At 43.6% G+C, this 12,001-nt stretch overlaps 1 protein-coding gene across 7 annotated transcripts in view; it reads left to right on the forward strand.

The window, feature by feature from the left end:
• SRGAP2 (SLIT-ROBO Rho GTPase activating protein 2) overlaps positions 1-12,001 on the forward strand; it is a 266,495-nt gene that overhangs the window by 220,299 nt on the left and 34,195 nt on the right. For all 7 annotated transcript variants that reach the window (XM_032289007.1, XM_032289009.1, XM_032289008.1 and 4 more), the window contains exons 11-13: positions 1,188-1,272; positions 4,588-4,615; positions 6,691-6,715. In XM_032289007.1, coding sequence (XP_032144898.1) covers positions 1,188-1,272; positions 4,588-4,615; positions 6,691-6,715 — 138 coding nt within the window. The remainder of the gene's footprint in view (positions 1-1,187; positions 1,273-4,587; positions 4,616-6,690; positions 6,716-12,001) is intronic.

Here is a 12,001-nt window from a genome sequence, read left to right on the forward strand (position 1 = left end):
GCCTGACACTACCACTAGCTAGCTTACAACTATCAGGAATTTATTTGATACCTCCCCTTCCTTGAGATCATCTTATCTGTAATAAGGAAATAATATCTTCCCTATGTGCCCTACAGAGTTATTTTCATAAGAGTCAAATGAGAGAATATGTGCTAGAGTGCTTTAAAACCTCCTATGTTGCTGCATGCATAGAGTGTTAATACTATGAAGTTTAGTTCTGCTTCTCTCCTTCCGCTCTGTATCATGATGGATGGGGCATTTTGTCATAATAGTTAAGAGTACATACTGTATTTTCAAATTGCCTGTATTTGGGTACTGACTTCATCGCTCACTTACTGTTTGACCTTGAGCAACGTAATTAAACTCTCGAAACCTCAGTGCTCTCATGTGTAAAATGGAGATGATGATGATGATAACAGTTCCTAGGGTTGTTTTGAAGATTTGATGAATTGTCTGGGGACATATGGTCTCTCACTGGGAAGACAAGGGTTGAGTGAGAACAACTCTGAAAGTGCAGCACAGCAATCGTATTTTGACTGTCAGAGCAGATGGGATCACATTTCTAAAACGTCATCTTGCATTTGGGCCTGGATGTGTGTTTGCAAGTGGGGGATGGCAGCCCCTTCCACTGAGTGCTCAGAAATCACAAGCTTTCCATAAAGACTCCATGCAGACTAGAGAAGGAAGCTGTTGAGGATATGGCTCAAACAAAGATGCTCCACATGCCGGGCTTGCAACTGAGGCAGGGACTGAGCCTGCCATTGGCACTGCTTCTGGTGTGATGGAATGCCCCCCTTCAGGGCCAGGGCAGGGCAGGACAGGGCAGGATGTCAGTGGAGGTGCCAGATAGCAGGTGTGTGTCCTCACACCGAGAAGACTGGGGCTCAATGAGTTCATCCACCCTCCCTGCTCTTCCTCAGTGAAACTGCAGAAGGGCTCTGGGAAACAGTTTCTTTATACTGGCCATCATGGAACTCCCAGAAAAAACACTGAGGAGGATATTAATCCACTAAGAAAGTCAACAGCTTCCCATATGCTCAGGGCCTTAAAGAAATGAAAAAATGGACTGGTAGAAATTGGGTCAGAACCCAAATGACCTCTATGAAGGGGAATTGTCCAGCTAAGCATCTATGATTTTTTTCTTCTTCTGGAGTCTGATTGCTCTTTTTCCTCCTCTTCTCTTACAGAAAATGAAAGAGTACCTGGAGGGCAGGAACCTCATCACCAAGTTACAAGCCAAGCATGACCTTCTGCAAAAAACCCTGGGAGAAAGTGAGTGTGGGAACCCTCTGCTGGAGGCTTGGCAGTGAGGCCAGCTGGAGCTTTCTTGCTGAGCACACGCCTCCATTCTCAGCCAAGTGGACGTGATCTTGTTATATGAATGCCTTTTCTTTTCCTGGCCTGTTTGATGTGGAAGCACACGCCCCAAATGAATGCTTGAGTAATGGGGAAAGGCCAGTGCCTAATGAAGCACTAACATGTATCATCTATTTGTTTAAATGGAGCATGCCTGCACTCTGCTTCATCTCCCTGCTTTCGCCTCCTCTGCCACAAGTAGGGTAGAGAGGCTGAGGGGTTGTTTATTCTCCAGACAGTTTGTTAAAACTCCTACCTCATCGGTGGCAGCATTGAGACTGCAGCAAGAAGGTACGGAGCTGTGAGATGAGATACACAGCTGCCCTGAGAGGAGGGAATTCTCAAATGCAGGAGGGATGGACAGACTGCTGCTTTCTATAGCTTCCAGAAAGAGCATCAGTTTCCTTCTGCTTTAAAAACGTCTAATGCTGTTTAAGTGGCAGCCCTCTCTCCTGTGGCTATGCTGAGGCCATGGTGCTGAATGGACTGTCTTGTCTCATAGAATGATTTTAACCAGACCCTGGAAAGTAGCGAGGCAGAGAACTGGACTGGCACTCTGGACTTTCTCTCCTCAACTGTCAAACAGAAGGTGGAGGTTGAAAGAGAAGCTTCCCCAGGGTTTTTTGGCACCCTGCCCAGATTTCCTGCCTAGCTCTCAGCATCCTATGATTAATGGGATTCCCAGGTTGGGGATGCCTCTGAATGTCCCACCGCTCCTCCCTGCCCCACTAATCCCCTCACTTACAGAGAAGAAGGGAGAAGCTGCAGGGAATATGTGTTAACATCAGCTACAGGCAAGCCTATACCTACACAGAGATCCAACATTTTAAAATAAATTCTTGAGCACTCTCTAGACAAACTGCAAAGTTTAGGAAAATGTGTAATACTCCTTGGCTCTTTGGCCCCAGGAATTGGAACCTCACTTATTATTATACCAGAGCTGCCTACCCACCTTTTCTTCCCTGTCTTTTTCATGCCTTGGATGATTTCCCAGATGATTAATTTTTCTGTAATCTTTTATCTAATGACTTTTTTTTTTTTTCTTTTTTTTGAGTAGGAGTTTCGCTCTGTCGCCCAGACTGGAGTGCAGTGGTGCTATCTTGGTCACTGCCAACTCCACCTCCTGGGTTGAAGTGATTCTCCCACCCTAGCCTGCTGAGTAGCTGGGATTACAGGTGTGTGTCACCATGCCCAGTTAATTTTTGTGTTTTTGGTAGAGATGGGGTTTTGCCATGTTGGTCAGGCTGGTCTCGAACTCCTGACCTCAGGTGATCCACCCGTCTCAGCCTCCCAAAGTGTTGGGATGACATGCGTGAGCCACCATGCCTGGCCAATCTTAAAAAAAAATTTTTTTTTTTTGAGATGGAGTCTCACTCTGTCACCCAGGCTGGAGTGCAGTGACGCAATCTCATCTCACTGCAACCTCTGCCTCCCAGGCTCAAGCCTTTCTCCTGCCTCAGCCTCCTGAGTAGCTGGGTCTACAGGCATGCGCCACCACACCCGGCTAATTTTGTATTTTTAGTAGAGATGGGTTTTCTCCATGTTGGCCAGGCTGGTCTCAAACTTCTGACCTTGGATGATCCCCCTGCCTTGGCCTCCCAAAGTGCTGGGATTAGGGGCGTGAGCCACCACGCCCGGCCAGATCTTATGACTTTTAAGGTATTTTCTTTTATGTGACGAAAGCCTGTTAGATAGTTTCTATTCTCTCTTCCTCACCACCAAAAGGACTCAAACTAAACAAGTTTGAGCATTGAGAGCCAAACTTTGTTAATAGAAAATCTTTACTCTTGGGTTATCAGATTGCTCCATGGAGAATCAAGACAATCTAAGCATAGTCCATAAGTAAGACAGAGAGCAGGGTGTTGGGTCATACAAATGCGTGCATGTACACTCACATTGTGTGTGAGTGAATGGGTTTACTCACACATTTATGCGCCAAATGTGCTACTATGGAGGGTCTAAGGTTGACCATTCATTAGTGCTGCAAATTGCAATAATCTAAAGATGAAAAGTTCTAGCAATAAAGAAAAAAAAACTGTAAATCTTCCTGTGTTCAAGTCATCATGTCCCTGCCTTCTGAATGTATTTGTTACCATAATGCAAGAGCCCTGTGTTCTTGCCATAGAGGGATAATTGATGTGTATGAATATTCCAGAATGGAAATGGAACAGATGTTGAAAATAATGGCTCAGAATAATATTTTTGCACATAAGAGCTGAGCCTTTGGTAATGAGAGACAGGGGTGGGGGATGGCATTACTCAAGATTAGCTGAACTGTAAGCAACAATTAGGAACCTTTAAAGGCGAGGAAAGGCCCTGCACTCCCTCCCCCAGCCCTTGGAGTTGCCTTTGTAAGAGCTTGGATAAGAAGGAGTGTGGGCGCTGATTTCTACTTCTCCAGCTCAGCACCTGCTAGGGTTTGCCCCTGGTTTAAATAATGCAGGTCTAAAAACAGATCAAGCTTCATTAACTGTGGACCCAAAGAAAGCAATACATATTTCATTAATCCCCATGTAGATGTGTATGTATGTTTTTTTAAAACATGAGAATACTTCTTATGAACTTGAAGATTTTCAGTTTCATTTTTTTAAAAGCTAGCAATGACCCATTAAACTCTTAAGGTCTACTATTGGATTGTGATTTGATAGCAATATCAGCATGTCTCTCCCATCTCCCTTGCCACCTCAGTCAAACCTAACAGGAGAATTTCCTATGCATCTAAAACTAGAACATCCATGTCTTCTCTGTTCTCTCCCATAAACAACTCCTCTTATTTGTTCTCCCATGCCCCAGCTGTGTATGTGTGTATGCATATGTGCGCGTGAGCATTCATATACTAGCAGCAAACAAACTTGGCCTTCCACCCCACCACATGCACATCCAACATAAGAGAAGCTAAATTTCATCTCTGGGAGAGCTTCTAATAATTTATTAAGTATGATCTGTGTTGCTATTATTCCCCTACATCCATTCCTATGTTCCCATTGTGAAGCAGACCCTAAAGTTTAGGGGGACCAACAACCCTGGACTGGGAATCAGCATCAGAAACAGGTCTTGCCCACAAAGAGGATCTTGGTGCTTTCTTTGCTCTCTGTCTCTCCTCTCTTTTGCCACACACTGTTATACTATGGCCATCTAGGGGAGATAGGCATGGTAGTTACTAGGAGTGGGTCTCCCTCCTTCACTCCTTCTCCTTTAACATAATGCTTTTTGCCTTTGTCTTTCCAACAGGTCAGAGGACAGATTGCAGTCTAGCCAGGTGAGTGTGGCCTGGGACAGGCCTGGGACAGGCCTGGGAAGGGATGGAGGCCTAGGAAGGGGTAGAGCAATCAGTCTGGGAAAGAGCCAGGGAAAGAGTTGTAAGGGCATCGAATGACTTTGCAAAGCAATGGCCTGGGGTGGAGGTTGTTTCCTTCCCTTTGCCTTGCTGACCCCATCTGATCTCAGATAGAAATGGGGTTTTCAGCCAGGCGTGGTGGCTCACGCCTGTAATCCCAGCACTTTGGGAGGCTGAGGCAGGTGGATCATGAGGTCAGGAGATCGAGACCACCCTGGCTAACACAGTGAAACCCCATCTCTACTAAAAATACAAAAACAAAATTAGCCAGGTCTGGTGGCATGTGCCTGTAGTCCCAGCTGCTCGGTAGGCTGAGGCAGGAGAATCGCTTGAGCCTAGGAGGTGGAGGTTGCAGTGAGCCGAGATCACACCACTGCACTACACTCCAGCCTGGGTGACAGAGCGAGACTCCATCTCAAAAAAAAAAAAAAAAAAGAAAAGAAAAAGAAAAAGACAGAAAGAAATGGGGTTTTCTGGGACTTCGAGAAGGAGCTAAGCAGAACTGAGTTAAAGGGATTATCAAAGAAGATCAGGAGATGGCATTTGATTATTTTTATGCCCAGAAAAGAAGGCAGCCTTTAATTAGTAGTGACTGTTGCTGGATAATGAAATATTACATTGCATTGGCTTGCCAAGAGCATTGGTAGAAATATTTGCTTGATGTACAAGTATGCACCCCTCCCAATATTTCCCCACCTTTCCCTTCCTCCTCCACCCCAGCCAAATATTTTCCCTCTCACTCACGGTGCTGCTATGAGAAAATCTGTGAGCTGGTAGAGAGTAAGGTATTCATTCAGCCAACAGTTCTCAGATGCCTAGAAATGTGCCAATTTAACTAGAGAAAGGACTTTAATGGGTTAGACTCCTTAGAGACCCTTGGTTAGCCCATTATGTCAACCACTTATATCTCCCAACACACACAATAATCATGAGGCCATTTACAATTATAGGCTCATTATTTAGAGATAGCTTCATTTGCCTTTGATCGTTTTGTCATTGTGAATTACAATAAAGATGCCATTAATATACCAGTCTTGATGATGGGAGGGAACCAGGATAATGGGATTCTCTGGAACACATATTTTTGGTGTTAGAGTCTTAGTTTAAGTTCACCTGAGGTCCTAACTCTACGGAAGGCTCTGTGGGACTGAAAAGAGCTGAGTTGAATTTCCTGATGCTGAATTATGATGCTGAGTTATTTTGCTGAGACCTTGGGCCACATCTTTCACCTCTCTGAACTCTGGTTTCCTCTTCTATAAGACCAGAGCACTTAATTACATTCAAGAAGCTCTAGGATTCCAAAGGGGTTCCCCAGGAGTGGCCTGGTGGCAGGGGCAGAGCAGTGACCAGCAGCCAGGTTCTGGTCCCATCCCTCTGGTCACACGGAGCAACACAGCCCTGGTTTCCTTGGTTGGGTGTTGTGCCTCTGAGTCAGATTCTCTTTGAGAAAAGCCTTCTGAGGCTAAACACAGCTTGGGAAAACATTGACCTGGAGGATCCCCAAGGTTCTTTCCAAACTGGATGTTCTGCACTGTAAATCCAGAAAAATTGCCCTGTGTAAAGATAGCGATCTTTAAGGATTTCCTAGAGAAACAAAACAAAAGGAAAACTGTAGCATCCTTTGGTGTTTACCAGTGTCTCCTTGCAGGCAAAAAAATACTCTTAATGTCTAACCCAAATATTACTACAAACTGAACCAGTTCTCTCCTATTCTAATTGTGAGTAGTGGTAGACATTAAACACAGGGATGTCTGTACTTTTGCCGGGGGGGATAAATAAGCTTTATTGTGGAAGTAATATATCAAGTCTCTTAGCCATTTCTGGGACTGAACTGAATAATGTCACATGTTTCATTAGCTACCACACAGATTGTTTTTAATTATTGAAAACTTTACTTCTGGGTTTAAAAGTGATTGCTTATCTCCTTTGTCCCAATTTTTTGTTTTTCTTCCTTGTTGCTGGATTGGTCCACTCTGATTCGGCGGGATTGGTCACAGGCGCAGCTCAACTGTGAGGAAACAGGTAAGAGCCCAGCCAGGACCTGGCTGGTCTGGCCTGAAATATAGTCCAACCCGCAGGCATTTATTGAGCACCACTGTGTGCAGGACAGACACTTCTGACTTCATGCCTGCATTTGGAATGTATCATTTAGTCAGAGTATATTTAATACTGTGGCAACATCATTGATTTAACTAGTTGAAGTGGCCATAGTCTTGTTCCTCTCCTTTCTGGTCATTTATCCTCTTGCATACTAAAGGTTTGGTTTGATTGGTGTAGATTGTTCCAGAACTGCCCATGGCATCCTTTTCTGAGACCACAAAAGAGGCTTGACACTTCCTACATATGTGCTAACATATCAGTAACTCACAGCACCTAATTACCTAGACCAGACAATCTCGCTTTAAGTTGGCAGATTTTGTTTGATTGTTTCTGGTAGTATAGTCATTATGGATGGATTCCTAGGATATTCTAACAAGGCAAAGATTAAGTCCGGTCTAGGAACGATAGGCAAGAGCCATTCAACTCTGCAGTTTGGTACATGATCTTCAGTGTTGTATTAAAATCTGCTACTGGGCAGCCAGCTCTCATTACCCATATTAGGAAGGATCTTAGAGAGCGGTGGCATGGATAATCCACATCACTGGATAATCTAAACAGCACTTGTGCTTGTTCAAAAAAAATTAATTGAAGTATTTTTTTGCAGTAGCAAATTTGACTTCCTAATTATACTTTATGGCAAACACTGAAATGATTTTATGTCACCTAAGCTCATACCAGCTATGCAGTAGACAGCAAGGAGGGCAGGTGGAGAGAGCTCAGAAATATCTTTGTGTCTGCTCAGGGGAAAGCTAATCCAGGCTTTAAAAAATCATTTTGGGTAATTCTCAGTGGCTCTAGCCACAGGGAGATAACCGAATAAAGAGGGCACATGGTTTCTGTGGTATCGGCAGCCCCAGCGTTTCTTCAGCTCATCTGACTGCTCTGATGGGGTGGACCATTAAGCTGGGGAACTTGGATGACATAGGCCTCACTTGTCTTAGCTTTGCTGTCACTATTTTCCCCTTCTCTACTTTGGATCTTATCTTAATGCAAATGCCATCAGATGCAATTATACATTTTTTAAATTATAAAAATTTAATTGCAACTCTCCTTCCTCTTGTTCTTCTCTTTCTTTTTCCTCTTTCTCCCGTAATTTCATTTAAAAGTAGAGAGGAATGGAGTGACTTCTAGGGATAATTTAATGCATTTAAAATTAATAGGGGCATATCTTGTAGAGGGAGCAAGCCATTTTCCCTTTAACACTAAGAAAAAAAATGAAAGATGCCAGTTTCTTTTCAGTTCCTAGGCTGAAACTAGGCATCTTGCTTATAGATGGAGCATGTGTGCAAGGGCTTTGCAGCCTCCACTGTGGCTGCAGGAGTGCCAGAGACCACAGTTTGGCAGGTGATATGTGTCCTTGGTTGGGCTCACCATTGGAAGAGAACAGCACCCATCTGGTTTGCATCCTGCTGCCCCTAAGCAGTTTTAGGCAGAGTGTGTTTGCCTGGTGCTAGATTTGCATAGCAGTTACAGGATACGCCAAAATCCCCAATCAAATAAAGATTTTGTTTTCATTCTGTTGCCCCAGTTTCTCTCTAGCAGTTCGAATCTACTAGTGGATCAGCAAAAAGTTTTCCTAAAATGGTCAGGAAGGTAAAATAGTATGTTACTTAGATGATGAGTCATCTTGTATAAGTAACCAGGAAATAATTGTCTGTGTGTTTGTTTGTTTGTTTATGGCAAATCAGGCAAACAAGAGGAAGAAGCTAGTAACTTTTGTTTTTGAGGGTCCCTAATGGGTTCCAGTCATTTTTGACCCTGTCGAAGAATAGGTTTAAACCGTTCCAGATCTTTTTTTAAAAGAAGATACTTCCACTGCTGCTTCCAGAGCTTCCTTGCTCCCTGTAAGCTCAGCATTATTTCTCTCCTGGCCGTGACTTCATATCTTCTTTGTTGGCCTTTCTTTCTCCATTTCTCTAAATTTAGGCATTTCTCCAGGGCCCTGTCCTCTCATGATGTCTCTCTGTATTCTTTCCCTTGTCACTCTTGTTCCCTGAGATGAATCTTTCTCTTCTCCCTAAGCATTCTTTTGTTCTATAATGCTGTCCTTTTGAGTCTTTGGGTATAACTCCTCAGTGATCGACTAGACATTTATGCTTGAAAGTTGTGAAAGCACCTTCTACCTTCAGCATCAGTCTCACCTTCCCTCATCACATTTCGATTTGCGTAGCCCCTCTCCTCACGTCTCCATTAAAGCTCAGGGGGACTCCATTCATCACAGCCCCTGAGGCTCCAAATCTGATTCTTGATGCTTTTTTTTTTTTTCTCGTTACTCACATATAATTTATTGTCAGGATTTGTATTTTCTCCATTGGTGAAAATGAAAATTGACAAATGTACAAATTAGTACCTAACAAAAACTCTAACCTTCTTATGTGAAATTATGTCAGGTAATGCATATTCAGAGATTTTCTGGCCACCTTTCTGATTTTTTTTTTTTTTTTTGAGACAGGGTCTGGCTCTGTCACCCAGGCTGGAGTACAGTAACACAGTCTTGGCTCACTGCAGCCTGCACCTCCTGGGCTCAAGCAATCCACCCACCACAGCCTCCTGAATAGCTGGGACTACAGGTGTACACCACCATCCCTGGCTAATTTTTTTTTTTTTTTTTTTTTTTTTAAGAGAGACTAAGTTTCACTATGTTGCCCAGACTGGTCTCAAATTCCTGAGCTCAAATGATCCACCCCACCCCCAGCCTCCCAAAGTGCTAGGACTACAGGCCCGAGCCACCTCGCTGGCCCTTTTTGATTGCTTTCTCCTGCAAATCATTGGACCACTGCTTTACTCTGTTTTCTAGCTTAGGCCCTACCTTTCTCCCTCCACTTTTGATTTGAAGTTTCCTTAATCTGATCGGATGAGAATTTGGCCTGATTCCTTAAAGACCCCTTCTAAACCTAAGATTTCATGACAAAAAAAAAGTGTGTAAAGGAATTAAACTGACAAGGATTTAAGAGAAGGTAGAAAGGAAGAGACATAGTGCATAAAAATGTAGAAACTGCTCAGCCTGGGCTCATGCCTGTAATTCTAGCACTTTGGGAGGCCAAGGCGGGTGGATCACCTGAAGTCAGAAGTTCAAGACCAGCCTGGTCAACATGGTAAAACCCCGTTTCTACAAAAATTAGCCAGCCATGGTGGTGGGTACCTATAATCCCAGCTACTCGGGAAGCCGAGGCAAGATAATCACTTGAACCTGGGAGGTGGAGGTTGCAGTAAGCAGAGATCATGCCATTGTACTGCAGCCTGGGCTACAAGAGTGAGACTCCATTTCTAAGTAAATAAACAAACCAAACTCCATCAGCTCTATGCAAGGGCAATGGTGAAGTGCAGGTTTTCATGGCACCACAGGAGCTCACAGGCACATCCTGGGGAAATGAATTTACTCATTGTTCAGAAACATTACAAGGGGAGAGGAGGATGGCAGGAGCATTCAAAGCCTTTGTTTGTGACTTTGTCCATTCTGTGCTCCTACTGGACGCTTAGACTCCATTGGAGCAATGGGGACTAGAAAAATGCTTGTGCAGTAGGACAGGCCATCTCTAGCCTACGCTTGTCTGCCACAGATTATCCACTGGGGGCTGCATGTGAGTGCTGCTGGCAACCACAGACATGCAGGTTAATATTTTTGATGCCCTCCTTCCTGCCAACCCTTCGTACTTACCTCTAAATACCACTGATATTCCATTTCCTGCACATGCAGGCCAAATTTTATACTCACATAATTTGTTAAAGCCAGTAGCCTGTAAGCTTTCCAACTTTCCTCTCTCTAGGTCATAATATATAAATCTAGGATCAACAAAACTATGCAGACACTCATATCACTATCTTTATTATTACTGCTGCTACCGTTTTTAATAATTTTTATTAATGCACAATAATTGTACATATTTATGGGGTACATACACTTTTGATACGTGCATGCAATTTGTAATAATCAAATCAAGGTAATTAGGGTATCTATCACCTCACATATTTATCATTTGTGTGTGTGTGTGTGTGTGTGTGTGTGTGTATTGAGAACATTCCAAATCTTCTAGCTATTTTGAAATATCCGATAAATTATTGTTAACTGTTGTCATCCTGCTGTGCTATAACCAACCTCACTTTTTTTTTTTTTTGAGGCAGAGTCTTGCTTTATCACCAGGCCAGGCTGGAGTACAGTGGAGCGATTTTGGCTAACTGCAATCTCCCATCTCCCGGTTCAAGCGATTCTCTGCCTCAGCCTCCCATGTAGCTGGGATTACAGGCAGGCACCACCATACCCGGCTACTTTTTGTATTTTTAGTAGAGATGGAATTTCACCATATTGGCCAGGATGGCCTTGAACTCTTGACCTCAGATGATCTGTCAGCATTGGCCTCCCAAAGTACTGGGATTACAGGCATGAACCATTGCACCATGCCCAACCTCAGCCTTTTTTTTAAATTTTTGAGACAGAGTTTCCCTTTTGTTGCCCAGGCTGGAGTGCAGTGGTGCAATCTTGGCTCACTGCAACCTCTGCCTCTCAGGTTCAAGCAATTCTCCTGCCTCAGCCCCTTGAGTAGCTGAGATTACAGGCACCTGCCACCATGGCCAGCTAATTTTGTATTTTTAGTAGAGATGGGTGGGGTTTCACCACGTTGGCCAGGATGACCTCGAACTCCTGACCTCACGTCATCCACCCGTGTTGGCCTCCCAAATTGCTGAGATTACAGGCATGAGCCACCTCACCTGGCCCAACCTCACTTCTTAACCCCTTCATTCCCCGCTATCCTTCCCAGCCTCTGGAAACATCATTTTACTCTCTGCCTTCATGTGATCAACTTTTTTAGCTTATGCATACAAGTGAGAATATGCAGTAGTTATCTTTCTGTGCCTGGCTTTTTTTACTTAACATAATGTCCTCCAGTTTCATCTATGTTGCTGCAAGTGACAGAATTTTATTCTTTTATTATGGCTGAATAGTATTCCATTGTATGTGTATACTAAGTTTTACCCATTCATCTATTGATGGACACTTAAGTTGCTTCCATATCTTGGCTATTATGAATAATGCAGCAATAAATGTGAGAGTGCAGTTATACTGATACTTCAATATACTGATTTCTTTTCTTTTGGATATATATCCAGCAGTGGGCCTACTGGATCATATGGTAGATCTATTTTTAGTTTCTTGAGCTTCCATACCGTTTTCTGTGATGGCTGTACTAATTTATATTCCTGCCAGCGGTG

Source organism: Sapajus apella, unplaced genomic scaffold (assembly GCF_009761245.1).
Source record: "Sapajus apella isolate SASKATOON/1434 unplaced genomic scaffold, GSC_monkey_1.0 scaffold22, whole genome shotgun sequence".
NCBI lineage: Eukaryota > Metazoa > Chordata > Mammalia > Primates > Cebidae > Sapajus > Sapajus apella.